At 35.3% G+C, this 18885-nt stretch overlaps 1 protein-coding gene across 2 annotated transcripts in view; it reads left to right on the top strand.

Annotated features, from left to right (window-relative positions):
* jbug (filamin-type immunoglobulin domains fbug) overlaps positions 1–18885 on the top strand; it is a 385095-nt gene that overhangs the window by 115478 nt on the left and 250732 nt on the right. For both annotated transcript variants that reach the window (XM_081769953.1, XM_081769952.1), the window contains exons 3-5: positions 10388–10518; positions 12817–13030; positions 16268–16385. In XM_081769953.1, coding sequence (XP_081626079.1) covers positions 10388–10518; positions 12817–13030; positions 16268–16385 — 463 coding nt within the window. The remainder of the gene's footprint in view (positions 1–10387; positions 10519–12816; positions 13031–16267; positions 16386–18885) is intronic.

The raw sequence follows: 18885 nt of genomic DNA, 5'->3' as shown, positions 1-18885 counted from the left end.
CTCCTATCCTTTACTTGTGTAAGGAGACATGCACAGTGGGAAGGAGATTCATGGTCATAACAGAACGATGCGCTGAGTAGACAGCACAGGTTCAGCTAGTATATAATAAACTTATCTAACAATCTTCAGTTTCGATCTCCAAATTTTCCTCACCATTTTTTAAACTCCTTATCAGGCCGGTAGCCAGCCCCAAAAATGTAGGAGGGGCTGTAGAAGTTAGAGGGGCCCAATCCAAAAATATTACCGTTCATTTGCAAGCCTACCATGAACATTTTAGGGGGCAGCAAAAATTTAGGGGGCGTCTCAATAGACACCCAGTGGATACAGGCCTGCTCATTAACACTACTCTGAACAACGACAGTATTTCCACCCTCTCGTAAACCCAGTTGCATTTAAAGAATGGATGCAGGGTTACCATCTGCCAATTTTCAATTTTTTTTTTTTTTTTTTTTTTTTTTTTTTTTTTTTTTTTTAGCGGGAATGACTTAGAAAGCTCAGTGTATGTGTATGTTTCATAATTATTTAATGCACATCTACAATTTAATTGCACATTCAAAATCTGAAAAAAAAACTGAAAAAAGTATGCATTCTAAAATTATCGTATATTCATTCACCTATTATAGGAAGGGCATTATTGGATATTACATTAAGGCTTAAAATATCGTATTATGACGATAAATTATCGTATGGTCGGCAAGCCTGCTTGCGTCATTGATAGATTATTAATATCAGCTGTTACATTGGTGACGAAGGATAATCGACAATGGTATCAAACTTATTTTCGTGTTGTTGCTTGGAGTCACGAAATAATGATAGCAAATTTATGGTTTCATTAGGAAGATTACATCATGTTGCGTTATCATTCTATTAGCGGCTTTCATTTTTCCTCAACCACAGGTAAAAAAATGAGGTAGTGCAGCTTATGTTATTTGTGATTTCTTCCTTATTACTTTATAATTAAAGAGGAATGTTGTCTGCATTTTAGTATCTCTTAGTGAAGTAAGAGATTTAAGTATTGAAATTCTATTTTCTGCTTTCTTTGAAATGAACAGGAAAATCGAATTTTCGAGTAATCACTGCTCGAGTTATCAAGGTGACCACATCAAAAATTTTCAAAGGTCGATGATTTTATGTCTAGAAGGGTTTTCAAAAATTATTTTTAATTTTTTTTTTTTCATAACTTTACTTTTTGACTCATGATCCTTTCAAAACTACTGATTCAATTATGGCACGCACAAAATACTTGAAAAATAAGTCTTACAGTAATGTCTCATAATGCCTACATAGTTTTACTGAATCTGGATGCATCATTTAATTGGAAGATGCAGCTGAATATGAAGCAGTGCTAGCTACGCTCTTGGAAATGTACTTTTGTTGACCTTTTGCAGCTTTGAAAAGTTTATTAAATTTTCCTGAATTCAACTTTTCAACGATAAGTCTATATCAAAGTGAATTATAAGCTCTGCTTTAACCATGTTCATCGACAAACGATTCCTTTCGTCACTCCAAAATAATCTGAATAGAACTGAATAGGACTAGTAAGAGAGAAAAAAAAAAAAAACGGACATTTAACTTCCGATTTTGAGCCACGATGCAATGAGAAAATTAATCCTGTAAGGTTACCAGTGTTTCTTCCAGACATGCTTTTTGGAGGGGCACTGCCTCCCGGAGTTCTGAGAGTGCCTTCCCAGAGGAGACCAAAATAACACGTTTATAATATAATAATAAATAGATTAGTTCTAGCAGTGCCCCCCGGTACTAAGTGTGGCCCCCCGGAACGTTATATCTGAAAGAAATACTGAAGGTTACATATATCCTCAATGGTTGCCTTCAGTTCTCCATGATCAGCGCCTCAACAGTGGGGAGTAAGTGCACAAATTTGTCTTGCGGACCTTGACAGATCTTCATTTGATCTCCATCTCCCTTCCAATTCGTAAATTCCCGTATCCATTTCCGCACAGTGCAGTTAGGAAAGGCAGTGTTTGCCAAATACCTTTCAAATGGCGATGAATATCGATATCTGTTTTTTTTTAACAACCTGAGAAAATCTTTATTAAGGACCTCTATTGTGAAATCCGTTATTTCAGATCAATATCAAAAAGGGCTTTCTTACAGGTGAAAATACGAGGAATGATCGAGAAAAATGTTACAAAACATAAAAACGTTTCTGTTATTCACTGTAACATAACGAACATTTATTTATAGATTAATAACATGTCTGTCTTGGTGCAGGTTTGAAGACTTTGGATTCTGATCATGTATATTCGAGAAGCAGACATTAACAATGATGACTCGTCTGGAAAGTTAGTCAAGAGTACAAGTGAGGTCAGTAGTGCGGTTCCTGTGGGCCAAAAACACTACGTACACCTGGTGGCATTCATAGGCAGACTAAATTTCAAAGCAACATGTACGGAAGTGGTGTTGTGCCTTCAAAGAAAGACGGACCAATATTGTTAATTACAACCCTGGACACAGGTGTAGATTCAGTACTTCAACCACTGAATGTTTACGCTTGAAACGACTAGAGCACCCCTTCTACAGCCCCCAGTACTACAGTAATGACTGGACACTATTACCTGACATGTGATTATGCCAAAACCGCCGCTGCCTTACGGTAGCTACGAGAACTTGATCCGGATTTCCATGCAAATGGTATAGAAAACTTTTATCAACCATTGTGATAAGCGGTTGAACAAAAACTGTGATTATATCGAGGTAGGTGTATTGATGTTCCAGCTATGTTTCACACATCTATTATATAAAAGAGAACGCACAAATCCTTTGTTAGCTCATCACGCTAATACGGCTGAACCAATTTCTTTCATTTTTGGGGGGTTATTAGGATTTGGACCCTAGATGGTTTTTATCATATCACTTTAATTTTTAATTACCAGTGTCTTGAGATAATTGACCATTCAAGTGTCCATAACGTACAAATCCTTTGTTAGTTCATCATAGGTATAAAAATAAACGTATTTATATGCAACCCGCATGACCGTGTCACTCGGCGGGTTAACATAAATGACAGGCGCTATAATGTTAACATTTACTGCAATTTGAAAGCGAAAAAGTAAAAATTATCTAAGTAACAAAGTTTATTGCGTTCCGGGGTGACCGCAGCGAAGCGGGGTGAACGCTGCTAGTAAGCTATAATAAAATTTGTAACTTTACTTTCGATCATTCCTCGTATTTTCAAATCTAATCCAGATACTTGAAATTCTGCGTAGTTAAGCTTTAAAGTTTACAGTTAATTTTGTTGTAATTATATTGATCTACTCTTATTAGCTATTGAACTATGGAAAAATGGTACGGACTTATGGTGCATACATCATAAATTAACTTTATCAGTAATGCAGATTCATTTGGAAAAAGCCAGAGATACTTAATTTGGATTGAAGAAGAAATCAAAAACTCGCGCATAATTAAATTTCAATTCATTTTAGAGGGAAAAAAAAAATACTTCAAGATAACACAAATATTTTACACCCATAACATTTCCCCATACATTGGTAGAAAATGCACTTAATATTATACAGTAATATTTGGCATTATGTCGCCTCCTTAATCCAGCGTTTCCTAACCGGTGTGCCGCGTCCCACTGATGTCCCGTGAATAAGCCGCTGGTGTGCCGCGAGGAAATAGAAACAAAATTATTAATTCTATAGCATTCAAATCACAAAACGCAGGGAAAAATGTATATTTCTATTTCACATTACTATGAACCCCTACTATGAATCTTCAATTTTAAGTTTTATACCGTGTTACTTTTTGTACATTTTTAATGTTGAAAAAAGTATTTATCATTATGACCATTATTGTTCTTTATTGTTGCAGACTATTCCGTAGCTTGAAAATTTAAAATATCATTCAATCTCTTCGACAAAGCAAACATGGATACAAATTACTTACATTTGTGTTGTAAAAGTACAAGATATTTGTTTGTTAGTTTCTTATTTAGTGATCTTCTTTCTTAGTGAAAAGTTGGATATAGTTTTCGAAAAAGAAAGCGTATCTTTAAAAACTTAAGTCCAATATTTCACTGCAATTATGTTCTATTTTTAAATTAGAATGAAGAATAAGCATAATGATTTACCACGGGGGGAAACCAGTGATCGAGCTTTCTTCTCTGTGAGATCAGTAATCACAGAAAAAAAATACCACTATGTTTTATATTTACAAATAATAATATCTATAAGTGTGCCGCGAGAATTCAAGTTACACTCGTAGTGTGCCGCAAGTTGAAGAAGGTTGGAAAACGCTGCCTTAATCCTTTAATTTCACAAGATTGGTACCAGAACTATTGACAGACATGGAAAGTAATTCAAGAAATTATGTGATTTAAAAAACTCAATATCTCGATAAGTTCCTAACTACTAACGGAAGTTTCATTCAGGACACACTTCTGTTCTTGTGATAATACCTATGACTTGATAGAAGTTGAATGTATATATGCACCATATCGTGCATTGTAGTTTTAATACGAATTAAAGATTCATAGGCGTTTGTATTTCTCAAGCCTACGCCCATCACGAATTGGGAAAAGTTCTTATCATGATCTAAAACCGTCTCCTGATAAAAAAAAAGAAAGAAAAAAAAGAAAAATATTAACAGATTGAATGGAAGCGAGCAATAACAAATGATACAGTCTCTGCATGGTAATAGAAACGTGAATGACAGATCTACTCAGAAACTATAGCATTGAAAAATTAGTTACCCGTACGATGCACTGAACGGAAATATTAACTTTGATTCAATTACACTTTTTAAAAAATTATGGTAACAGCAAATAATAAATAATATAAAAGAAATACAATTTAACTAACTCTATAGCCTATGGAACCCAGAGGTTCTGTGCCGCGTTCAGAAAAGCTCTCCATTGATATCTGTCTTTAGCTATCTGAATCCAGTTTTTACTTTGTATTTCTATTTCTGCGAGATCTTTCTTAATATTGTCCTCCCACCTGCGTCTAGGTCTTCCTAATGGTCGTTTTCCGATTGGATTTTCAGTTAAAACTGTGAAAGCGTTTCTACTTTCTTCTATTCTGGCTACATGGTCTAACCACCTGAGCCTCCTAGTCTTGGTGAGCCTTACAATGTTTGGTAAACTGTATAAATTATGCAGTTCCTCGTTTATGAAGTTTCCGCCATTCACCATTCCTGTTCTTATTAGGAACCAATATTCAGAATCTTGTTCTCAAATACTTTGTCTTCCTTTAGAATAAACAACCATGTCTCACAATCATACAGCACATCGAACGTACATATTTTATAACTCATTTACAATCTTAAATTTAAGCTGATGAGCAGCGCCGAATCTTGGATCTTTTACTACGGGGTAAGTATTTAACAATTGATTTGTGTCTTTTACAAAAATATGAAATTTGCCCCATCCCCATAATTTAAAAACCTTAATAAAACATGTTGTTACTATTAGGGGTCATAATTGGAGTTTTACTGAATTAGGTCCCAGATTACATTTATGATTCATTTTAGAGAAACCTATTTTGTTCACGTGATAGGATATCACCAACACCTTAAATTATTGTCATTTCTTTTGCAAATGGTATTGTGAGCTCATTCCACAGCGGGAATTTGACCCAATGAAAAATTCCCCATGTATTTCTTATAGGAGTTTCGTGACATGTAATTGCCCATATCTACACTAATAGTGAAGCATTAATGAAAATATTAGTGTTTTCTAGAAACACTAACGATGCACTACCGATTGAACTAGGTTTCATCGTTAGTGCTTTCTTGGGGGAGGGTTAAACTTTTTAGCTTTTAGCGTTCAACCTGTTGGAGTATTAATGTTAGGCTCTGAGAAGCACTAACGAAGTACTAACGATTGCAATAGAAGAGAGCATTAGTGCTTTGAATTTGGTGGGAATTTGACCCAATGAAAAATTTTACATGTATTTCTTATGGAAGTTTCGTGGCATGTAATTGGCCATTATCTACACTAATATTGAAGCACTAACTAAATTATTAGTGTTTTCTAGAAGCACTAACAAATGGCTCTAATTTTTTCGTTAGTGCTTGAAGTGGGGGGCAGCGTGTATTTACCCCTATCATTGTTTTGGCTCTAGAGACTACATTAATGAAGAACTAACGTTAGGGGTTGGTGCATTAAGAAGCACTAACAATGCACTAACGAATGACACCAATTTTTTCGTTAGTGCTTGAAGTAGGAGGCCAGCATGAACTTGGCCCTCCAATGTTTTTTTTTTACTTGTAGCACCTACACTAATGAAGCACTAACGTAAGGGGTTGGTGCACTAAGAATCACTAACGATGCACTTACGATTGAGACTAATTTTATCGTTAGTATGTCATGTGAGGGGCTAAGTTTACAGACGTGAATAAAAATAGTTGGGTGTTTGTGCAGGAGAGTTCGAGCGTAAAGTATTGTAAATAATAATAATAATAATAATAATAATAAACAAATAAATAAAATAAAATGCCGTTTTGTGTTTGCCACTATGAAGACAGCATGTGAAAACAATTCAACAATGCTAATTGTCTAACATTCTAAGTATAACATAAATGGCCTTATGCAGAGTCATTTTGAAGCACGATTAGTGCCATACTAAAGAGTTCGACTAACATAAGTCTCCTGTAGTAGTCAGTTTTTAGTATGACGCTAATCATACGTTAAAGCGACTCTGCATAAGGCGGAATATGTTTAAATTTAAAGATTCTGGGTCTAATCTTGAGTGATTAGCAAAATAAGATAAATATCGTAAGATAATTGTGCAAGGGCGCCATCCTGAACCCCCCAAAGCTCATGTGGGTCCCCTCACATTGTATTTATGAATATACGATATTTGGTATAATTTGAATGCAATTTGTCTTAAAATCCTCATATATATCCCTTCTGTATCTGGATGCCCCCCCCCCCAAATTTACAGAGAAATCGGCGCCCTTGTAATTGTGTAAAGTGTATCAATCTACTAGCTAGTTTTTTCTTCCTAAGGAAGTATGGAAATAAAAGAAAACAGGAATCGGCTTACATGGTTCAAATTAACACTGGCCAAACGAGCAACTGGATCACTATCACTGCACTTTAATTGAAAAGCGTATCCAAAGGGGGAAAAGACGTTTCAAAGTATTTTCATCAACCTATTCTCCCGTGCGAGGAATGGGCATTTCAGCTAGTTCATCTATGTAAATCAAATGAAATGTAACTTAGTGTGTTACATCATTATGCCCAACATGGCTGAACTGATATTGATGGCATTTTATAGAAAGACTGGGCATTTAATTTGATAAAACCATTATCATAAACTGAGAGAATCATTCAGTAAAATGGACATAAAATGATTATTTATACATTTAATTGTTGACAAATAGGCCACCCGCTATGTAAAAGTGAAATGTTGGTTGCATAACTTTTCTGAGTGGAACTGCTTCGTCCGAGGAATCACTGAACTTGGAGGATGATATCTAAGCACTCTCATGATATCTAAGCATATTTCGCCCTTTAAAAAAAAAAAAAAAAAAAAAAAAAAAAAAAAGTTCCGTAAACGGGGAGGCAGAGAAATTGGTGGGACAGTTATTCTTCTGTATACCGAGAACGGTAGTTTTTTTTATTTACTTATGTGCATGTCTGGAGAGCAGGAGTAGACACCCAGAGAGAGGGATTTGCGTCTTTGTTTCCTTCTGGCGTCGTCACTGTTGCTATGACCATCATTGTTGACTTTGAGTATTCTGTTTTTAATATGCAAGTTATTTTTAGTCTATTCCCATTTCTTACATCCTTCTGAACATATATTTTTAGGGATGTGCACGAGAGACAAGATTTGAGGCTGTCTCTTCTCGAAAATGTGCTGTAAAAGTGATGTCTCGACTCGAAAAATGTATACTTTTCTATTGGAAGAGCTGTGTCTCGACTCGAAATTTGTCAGGAAAATTCTGTCTCGACTCGTCTCGTGCGCATCCCTATATATTTTTCTCCATGTTACTTCTCATTCGTGTATTTTTTCACAAATAGTATGTGCTTTACTGTTAGGAGTGCTGTATGTCACTGTTAGAAGAATCTCTGTCACTTTTAGAAATATATATTTGTCACTGTTTGAAGTATGTGTGTCTGTTAGAATTGTGTGTGTTAACTGTTAGAAGTATGTGTGTCACTGTTAGAAGTACGTGTGTTACTGTTAGAAGTGTGTGCGTCACAGTTAGAAGTATGTGTTCACTGATAGGAGAAGCCAGGCAAAAATACAATCTGCTACTTAACAGTGCATTTTATTTTTCACACATAGAATACAAAAATAATATATAATCAGTTTTAGCAGAATAAGAATTATGTTAGGTCTAAATTATTACTAACGATGAACGACGTACTTTTTTAGCGTAATAAAATTAGTTTTCTTTTCGATTTTCTCAAAAATTACGCATAAGAATTTTTACTCAAGCACGTCATTAGGTTCAGCTCAATCTGATATATTGAACAACGTATGTCTTATATCTAGCCAGTTCAAAATTAAGCAAAAGTTAAAGTGTAAAAGATATAAAAGAAGAAAGAAAGAGGAAACATAAAAGTTTCTTTTCTTTGGTGGCAGGAAAGAGAGGGAGTAGCTTTCTTTCTTTTTGCTTTATTATTTTTTTTGTCTAGAGAGAGAGAGAGAGAGAGAGAGAGAGAGAGAGAGAGTTATGAGAGGAGGGAGAAGGAAAGAAAAGAAACGAAAGTAAGGAAGAAAGAAAGATCTTTTCTTTCTTTACTTCTTTGGAAGAAAGTGTTAATCATAATTTTTGGGCTATGCCTCTTTAATCATTTGTATATTGTCATCTCGTTAGCTACATAATGAAATTGGAATGAAATGAAATCTTTCAGTTTAACGTCTCTCGATTATGCCCTTTAGGCTAAGGGAGACGGGTGATTAAGATAAGTGAATGATGATGGAAGAACTAGGGAAATGAAAATGTGGGAGGAGGAAACGTTAGTACCCTGAGAAAACCCACGGACACAATGCTGTCCATCATAAACTTACTTAGACGGTGACCGAACAGGGACCCCACATACAAGAGATAACTAGAGACGAAACTTTTTCATTAATGTGATATATTTCCGAAACATTAAAAGAATGCGTATATGTTTCAGGAAACCTCAAACTTTTCGTTTCAGAGCCAGAAATCACGTGTATATTATCGCGAATTTTTGCGAAATTCGGCATGACTTGCGATAAATGTGAATAAAAACGAAAAAGTGGAATTCTTGTTAATTATTGCAAATAATAACTAAAAAGCGCATTTTCAATAGTATTTAACTTAAAACACATTGCATTTACGAAAAAGCTGTGCGAGTTATTTGATCCAGAATCTGTATCACTTCATAAAGATGTAGACATCAACAAAACTGAACTGTTGTTTAAATCCTTGACTGTGTGTTGTGGTGAAAATGTTCATGATCTGTTGGTTGCTTACCGTAAATTTAAAAGTAAGGTTATTGAAGTTCTCAATAGTGAGGATAAGGAAGTTGACACGCATAATTGTTAAACAGTTTTAAAGATAAGCACAGGTCTTTTGCTATCAGCTCGTTACGTTCAATATGGTTGCCAGTCTCGACTGTTAATGCCCAGAGATTCTTTCCCAAGTATAATATGATTGTTACTGGCAGGAGAACAAACTTAAAAGAAGAATTGGTAATGTCTTGATGCATGTTATCCTTTAACTAAGGATGACGTCAGAGGAAGTGTTTAAATTTTTGCATTAATTCCTGCATTTTAGTGAATTACATTACTTAGATGTGCATCTGATCAAGGTATATCCTCATTTTTGTATTAGATATACACCTTACTACTTAAAATATATTGTTTACAAGCTCCATTTTTAAAAAGCTCGTGCTACATTTAAAAAATAAATGCGACATAAATGCGAAAATTGAGATAATTAATGCTAAAAATATCAAAATTGTTGCGAAAAAGTTTCGTCTCTAGAAGTAAGAGCTCTACCGCTGAGCCACCGTGCCATAATGAAAAACTTGATAAAGGTATAGTTTTAACATCAGTTTCATTTTATAGATGGCGCGGTTCTCGTTCATAATGTTTTGTAGGTTTATAAAAAAAAGTTTTTACTGGATTTTCTCGAAAATTGCACATGAGGTTTTACACTAACCTATATTATTTTGATCATCTCAATTAAATCTATCGAATATTATCTCCTACCTAATTTTTTTCGTTTTTGGATATACGGTAATAATATTGAAAAAATCTAGTTTTTAATTTAAGAAAAAGTTTCATTTATAATTTCGTCGTATTTGGTCTTTCTGTAATTTTTTATTCCTACTAACTTTCAGATATTTTATCATATTAAGATAGAAGGTAGAACTTATAGTTACTAATAATTTATTTGTTTTTATTATTTATTTTTTATTTATTTTTTATTTATTCAGGCTGTTCTACCAGACTGCAGAGTTACCAACTTCACAACAGACTGGAACAGCGGCATCTGCTTGAGTGCGTTGTTAGATTACTGCCGTCCAGGCTTATTCTCACATTGGCGAGAGATCGATCCACAAGACAGGTAAATAAGTACTTCAAATATGTTATTCCTCAATTTTAAGAATCTTAACTATGCTTCTTTAATTTTTTATGTGGATGTCTCAAGAAGAACAAATATTTCGTCGAATTTTTCTTTAATCAAATCGGCAATTGAGCTGAGTAAGTTTACAGCAATTAATGGTCAGATCTTTCAGTTTAACATGCCATCATTATGTCTGTTAGGGGAAAGGGAGACGGGTGATTTACGCAGGCGAATGATGATGGAAGAAGTGATGGAGAAGATGGAAGAAGAATTTTTTGGTGAAGATGATATTCAAACTGAAAGTTGTAGAAGGTCAGCGGTGGCTCAGTGGTAGAGCGTTCACCTCTCGTGCATAGAGTCCTTGTTTCGATTCCAGCACTCGCCAAGTGATCTTTGTGGTGGGCAAACACCGTGTGCGTGCATTTTCTCGGGGTTCTCTCGTTCCCTCCCACTTTCCTCATTCTATCATTTCATTCATTTCTCATCGCCGTCTCCATTAGCCTAACCAGCATTGTCGTAGGAAGTAAAACTTAAAGATTTCATTTCATTTTTCATTTTTGAAAGTTGTAGAAATCAACAACTTCCGGTTTATCGTTGATCGCTATATAGCAAAAACAGTAACATAGTGAGAAGCGCTATATTGCAATCGAATAAGTTCCAAAGAATACATTTCCTCTCCATCCTTAACGCTCTACTAAAACTAGAAGTAATAGAAATTACAGCGAATACGCTAAGAGATAACGGAAAGCGGATTTATGGAATCGCTTTAGCGTTTTAAAAATAGGTTTCATCTTCTCTCTTAACTTTATGTTCAAACCGAAGGTGCAAGAAATCAACCTTTTTTTTTTTTTTTTAACGTTGATCGCCATAGTAAAAACAAATTCAATCAATGAAATCTCTAAAGAATAAAGGTGTCCAAATGTATGAGGTCGGCGTTCATGAGTTCGGAACTCACGCTTACTCGACTTCACCTCACGAAGTGAACATGAGGTTGAGTGAATGCGAATTCCAAATCAGTGAATGTGAGGTTGAGTGAGCATAATGTCGAAATGATGTGAGTGTGAGGTCGAGTGGCTGTCATGTCGAAATTGTTGTGAGCGTGATGTCGAGATGATGATGAGCGTGAGGTCCAGTGAACGTGATGTCGAGAGTGTGAGGTCGAATGAGTCTAAAATTGGTTTGCCAATGTGAACGTGAGATCGAGCAAACGTCATGTCGAGAGCGTGAGGTTGAGTGAGCGTGATGTTGAGAAACCGTGCCTCAGTTATAGAATGCTTATTTCTGCTGCGAGGGTTCTCTAGTTTCGCGAGTTTTCTCAGGGCTTTCCCGTTTCCTCCAGCATGATCATTCCACCAAATTGTCTCATAATTTTTCACTTTGATTAATTGTCCATCTTCTCTGGCTTAAAGGGCATACCACAGGATAGCAATTTTGAAACAGTGTGTCCCGAAACACTTGTGCCGCTACGGAATCACTGATGTGCGGAGAGAAATTTAGGATATAAGTAAAATGCACGCTTTATAGATAAGTATATTATTTATATATTTCGAAACGGTAATAATAATAATAATAATAATAATAATAATAATAATAATAATAATAATAATAATAATAATAATAATAATAATAATAATAATAATAATACGTATTTTTCGTTGGGGCCGTAGTGGCTCAGTGTTAGAGCGTTTACCTCTGGCGCATGGGGTCCGTAGTTCGATCCCAGCTCGCGCCAAGTGAACTTTGTGGTGGACAAACACCGTATGCGTGGGTTTTCTCGGGATTCTCCCGTTTCCTCCACTATCTTCATTTCACCATTTCATTCATTTCCCATCATCACCGTCTCCTTTAGCCTATCCGGCATAACCGTGAGACATAAAACTTAAAGGTTTCATTTTACGTATTTTTCGTTATTGAAAAGCAGTTGCAGTTCCGTAAGTAATATCTTTATGATCAAAAATACAAAGTAATTTGACATTAACTATACTTCAAAAAATATTAAAAAAGAATACTTTTGAATTTTTATTGATGTGCAGTAGGGTTTTTAATTAGACAGTGTGTCAAAAACTAAAATAAATAAATAATAATCGCTATTCATAAAGATTAAATGGAAACTATCGAAAATGATATTTTTCTGTCTCGAATACCGTTGCCAAACAATATGTTTTTTCAATCAATGGAAGAATTCGCTGACTACATATAAAGACATCTTTTTCATATTCCTTTTTCTCTATATTTATATTGATGCTAATATATTTGTTAATGTTAATGTTATCTATTTTTTTATTATTATTATTACAGCGTAGAAAACTGCCGAACCGCGATGGAGATTGCCCGAAAAGAATTCCAAATCCCAATGGTGTTGGAACCTGAATATCTGGCGTCGCCCTTCCTGGACGAACTTTCTGGAATGACCTACCTTTCCTACTTCATGAAGGAAGACAGCCCCGGTTACCACGCCACGCTCAACTGGGTCAAGAAACAAATCCCACAGATGAACGTCCGAAATTTCACGGTAAATACCAATATATATATATATATATATATATATATTAGTTACGTGTTTATCTTGAATGTCCATGGGCGTTTACAAAACAACGTTAGGAGTCTTAAACCTCCAACTACAGTTATGTTTGTTCAGCAATATGTTTCAAGAATAAACTTCGTAGAAAGTTTTATGAAGAAGGAACATAAACTTTTACCTGTCAATTGAATGACCGATGCGCAACGTATACTGCCTACTTTGTTAAATACTTGAGCAAACAGGAGTTACCAAAGAACGTGTTTTAAGAAGTATGAATGTCTAAATCATAGGCAATACTTGTTCTCGAGATACTGTAAACTAGTGTTCTCAATAAACAAGCGTTCTTCAAAAAGAGGACTCCATTTCCTGAATGATCATTTGACATATCGCGTGCACAATAACATTGCAGACATTTCTCGTAAGAAAAAAGAAAACCTGAATTAAAATCAAAGATGAAAGTTATCATTGGTTCATTTTGTATTACTGTAATCAGTGGCGTATTTAGGGGGATATCGGGCTCAACCCCCTGCCCCCGAAATAAATTTGTAAGTTTTTCGTATTTCCACGTACAACAATAATCCTTCTTACCATTTCTAAGAATGCCATTGACTTTCCATTTTCTTATGCTCTTTGTTCAGAAATCATACTACATCTGGCAAATTTCATTCCGTGTAAGAACTCTGTTCTTTTTGTCTTTCTTTCGTCCATTCTACTCTTCTGTTTCTCTTTTTCTTATTTGTTACTTTCTTTCCTTTCTTCTATTATACTTTCGACCGTTGTTAGTTGTGATTCAAGTCGGTCGTCGTCAGTAGTACCAGAACTAAGAGGAGCTGATAAGCCAAACTGGTGTTCCACACCAACTTGCACAAATATCAATATAACGGGACTTTAGTTATTATAGCAAAGGAATATATACATCGTTTAGTTACAAAGAAAGGAAAATGTTTGAATTAAAGAAAATCAAGAAGGGGGGGATAAGTAGCCTGGGAAATTAGGTAGGCCAAGAGGATGCTTTCTTTTCTTCTATAAACAGAATAAAAGGTCAGATTCAGTGCTAAATTTTTGTGTGTACCATATCACATAAGATTCCCCAGTCTGCAATTCTTGCCATTAAAACTTCAATTTATGCATAAATTAAAATATATTTCATTCTCAAACTCAGGTGGGCAATTGCACCCTGCTTCCCCGTCTTGTGCATAGGCCCCGAAACAAAATCCTAAATACGCCACTGATTGTAATACACGAAAAATGCCAAATATAACGAATTCGATAAAGGAGTTGGTAAATATAAGATTAAAACGTAAAAGGCATTTGTGGCGAAGATTCTTTTATATAAATACATAAACTGGATCTCTGTCCCTGACAAATTCCGAAAAGTTAAGCATCAAATAGTAAACCACGTTCATGGCTTTATTTAACTATCATATTGTCTGGTATAAGAAGCTTGTTTTATCTTAAAATAGGCATTAAAATGGGATGCGTCTTACACAATGAGTAGTTGGCAGAGCGGAACCTATACGGCAGCTTCCACTCTGGCGCCGATACGTCCCAACTCTGAAACATGGTTATTTAGAAAGACAGCATCCTATTTCCTCTAATATTACTTTAACCGCCTTTGATATCTCTCATAGTTTTCGAGCTAAGCAAACGCAGTTACAATTTTCTCGATTTCGGCATTGAAATAAAGCGTTTTTCGCCCTATGTACATATGGATTTTTTTTTTATTGTTTAGGTGTGACCATTTCACCAGTGAATTTTGGCTACATATAAATGAACACCCTATATATATATACTCAAAAATCTCAATATCTATATTGTATACAGTATATTAAACTGTCATTATTTCTATGTATTCAATAATAACAGTTTATTTATCATTCTAAATAGAGGATTACTTGAAATTGCAATCATTAATTGCGAGGCGTGTCCGGAAAGTAAGTACCGCTTTGAAATTCGGCCGCTGCAGCGCTGCGGTCGACATCCCGCGCATGCGTTCTACGTACCTACATCTATTGGTAAGCCACAGATGCTATTACGGAAACATTCAATTGTGTTTACGTTTGCTTGTGAGTAATTGAAATGCCTCCGCCAATTGAGAATCCCGCCAACTGTGAAATGCTCGCTGTGATTCGTTTTCCTAGCGCTAAAGGTGTGAAAGCAGCTCAAACATATCACCAGATCAGTGAAGCGTATGCAGAAAACATTATGAGTGATAACAGAGAACGACGAAATCGTAAAGAATCTGTTGTTTTTCACTTTTTCGTCAACTTTGTACACCAAATCTTCAGTGATTACAGAAGTTCGCCCACTTTGCTCCTCATCATGAACATTTGTGCCGTCATCTTTAAAAGCTCTAACCCATTTCCGTACCATTCCATCGTTCATAATGTTTTCTCCATACATTTCACGTCTTTAACACTAAATAAATAAATAAATAAAGATTCGTAGCGTAGCTATATTTCAGTCGGCAGAATTCTCAATCCGCGGAGACATTTTACAAACAAGCATAAACACTGTCGAATGTTTCCGTAATGGCGTCTGCCTTGCCAAAAGATGTAGGTACACAGCGCACAGCGGACGATGCCTACCGAATTTCAAAACGATACTTACTTTCCGGATACGCCTCGTATATATGTGCAGTGTTGAATTCAGACATTTTCACCCGGGCGGGGGGGGGGGAATATGAACTTCTCCGGGGAAGAGGAGTTTGGATGAAGTAATTTCTACATTTTGTGATTGAAATTTTGGGTTTCTCCGGGGAGGAATAAATTTTCTTCGGGGAGAGATTCCCCCCGGGCTACCCCTTGAATTCATCCCTGTATATGTGTACTGTATAGTGTTTTATTAAAGATGTTTTTGTTGTAAATATTAATTTTACGTAATAAGTGGTAAATAGAAAATGATGTTCTATGTTTATTGGAGTGAGTGAATATTAAAATATATTTTTCTTAATACTTCCTTAGATAAAAATGTAACTAGAACTCAAAATTTCGTTTCTTTCTCAAGTTTTAAACGCTGAGAGCAATTGTAATAACATATTGTAAATCAAAATGGCACTAACAAAGACTTATACTAATCAAAAACAATTTCTAAAACGAATAGTTGTTAGATAAGGGGATAGCAAGAGAGGAAACATATTTTTCATTAATAACAGAATTGCCTTTAGAGATGTGTTTAATTAAATTAATAAATTATTAATTAATGTTGATGATTGTATGTTGTTCACAGCGCGATTGGAATGACGGAATGGTTCTTTGTACACTCGTAAGATCTTTGGGTGGACCAGTACCTGGCTACAATCAACTGCTGACAGATTCTTCGAACTGGGAATCAAATCTTAATTTGGGTAAGTTTAGCACTTAAAAAAAAAAAAAAAAAAATCATGTTTCACAACACAAAAGAACGAAACATTGTTTGAAACTTCCCATATTATTTATTTCATTAAGAGTTCTAGCCCTCAGTGAGGAAGATTACGCTGAAAGAAAGAGTTACGGACAAGTTAACAAAATATTGTGAAACATATTGACAAATATATATATTGAGGGTTGTCTATAGAGATGAGAAAAAATATATATCGTACCAGTGGCGTATTTACGATTTTGTTTCGGGGGGGGGCTACGCAGAACACGTGAATAAGTATTTATACTTTTCCTTAGAAATGGTAAGAAGGATTATTGTTGTACATGGAATTTCGGGGGTCTTGAGCCCGATAGCCACCCCCTAAATGCGCCACTGTATCGTGGACACAAAATCACTCCTTGATTTGAAGTGAGTATACAATCAAATTTATTTATTGTTTTTTTTTTTTTTTTTTTTTTTTTTTTTTTACAGTTTCATCAAATCATCATATTTCACGTGGTACCAGTTCAGTACAAACACTCTCTGCTAGCTCGTCGAGTTGACTTTTTTGTGTTTCCCAAAAAAATTTCTCTGACGCAGTCAAGAACTTGAGTTGAAACTGGTGTTCGGCCAGAATGTCCTTTTTTTTCTGGTCACAGGTGCATCCTGCCTCAACAAAATTGCATTACCATTTCAAAATTGACTTATTTGTAGGTGGGTTTATGTTAAATTTGAGCTTGAAAGTTCGTTGGATTAAGACAATATTTTTTGTTGAATGAAACTCTAACACACCAGATGTGTTGCTGTCGGGTGAGTGTCATCTTGAAGCTGATTTCACTGCCCTCTAGTGTACAAAAGTTCTATAAATAAACAAAAAAACAAAAACAAATGTTTTGATTCACTGTAATCACTGGCACATTATTTTTCAACATATCTCAATGAGTGCATATATTATAACAACTTCAAAGTAAGGAATGTTTTTGTAGGAACACTGATGTGCAAGAATTATATATTTGCATGTCCTATATCTATAGGTCTAACTGTTTCTAAGAAGAGTTAAACAGGAGTTTCAAAAGAGAGTTAAAATCAGAAATACTAGGCGACAGACAGTTCCAAAAATGACAGACATGATTTGAAGAGTAACAGACAGTTAACAACACCAATTTGATATAGGTGTGTCAAAGTAGCATTAATCACAATATGAACCGATCAGAAACACTTTTATGCTATTTGTTTTCTGATTAGTAATGGGCTTATCAAGGAATCAAGAATAAAATTCGTCCAAAAATAAAAATTGCTGTTAGTACAGTGACAATTGGCTATCACTGTGGGCAATGTACGAGTGAACAAAAAACTTCTCACAAGGAACGGACATGAACGTGTCAGTCGGACATCCGAATTAAATCTAGCCCATTCGATAAACATAACAAAGATATGTTCATATACAAAAAAAATTAGGTGCCATGGACAACGGAGTAAGTCCTTGGGGCCCATTGACCCTGTTAGTATAAAGAAAATCGTGGGGTCGCAGTGAAATAGCTATTGCATTAGCACTGTTATTGGAAAAATCATGGTTTATAGTTCTTTCTCTTCATCATAAAACAAGCTTTCCAGAGGTGCCATGTGTTGGGGCCCATAACATACTTGAACAGGGAAAATTGAGAGAATGTCGGGAAAATTGCCTCCAAAATTCCCTCTCATCAACTTTGGCCCCTTCTGAGGTAGTCCCGAATAAAAGTACACAATCCAAATGTATCTCGAAAAATACTATAGAGGATAAGAAATTAGTGTACCAAGTTTTGTTTTGATAGACGGAATAGGTATGAGGGGGAAGATTGTATACCGATACGCTCTGTATATATATATATATATATATATATATATATATATATATATATATATAACGAACCTATCACCTGACCTATAAAGTGAACATAATATAAAAAATATAAACGCAGTAATATTTATCCTGATATCAAGAATTCTACCACATTGTCTGTAAAATGATGCAAGCGTTTCAATAGTTATCACGCATATTGTTACGTGACATGTGGAGAGGGAAATTGGGGACAAATCGTAAAAATGACTTGCAAAATAACTCTATTGTGAAGTTGTGCGTCCTCTGAAGCAACACGGGAGCCGGTAGGAGTCAGTGTATGAATTAAAGGACATTTAAAGGGCTATAAGATGCACATCCCAGAAATTTAACACGGGGAAGTTCAAAACTTATGGGAGACAACCAATTCTTCAGAGGAGGGGGGGGATTTACCCCCATCCTCCCTGGTAAGTCGCACACTAGTAGGAGTACACAAATAAAATATACCTTGATAAATACTAGGAGATATGTCCTTAAAACAAGGGAGAAGATATATTATGACACATTAAGAACGGAATAGAGAACAAAAGGACATGGGTGGGGATGTTGGTGGATAATGTGGGTTCATCCTAATATGACTGTAGCACAATTGTTGTTTTAAACGCTTGCTTCATTCTACAGAGAAAGTGGT

The sequence above is a fragment of the Thermobia domestica genome, chromosome 8, assembly GCF_964235325.1.
Source record: "Thermobia domestica chromosome 8, izTheDome1.hap1.1, whole genome shotgun sequence".
NCBI classification, from domain to species: domain Eukaryota; kingdom Metazoa; phylum Arthropoda; class Insecta; order Zygentoma; family Lepismatidae; genus Thermobia; species Thermobia domestica.
Note: the sequence above shows the minus strand (reverse complement) of the source record. Positions and strands in the feature narration are given on the sequence as shown.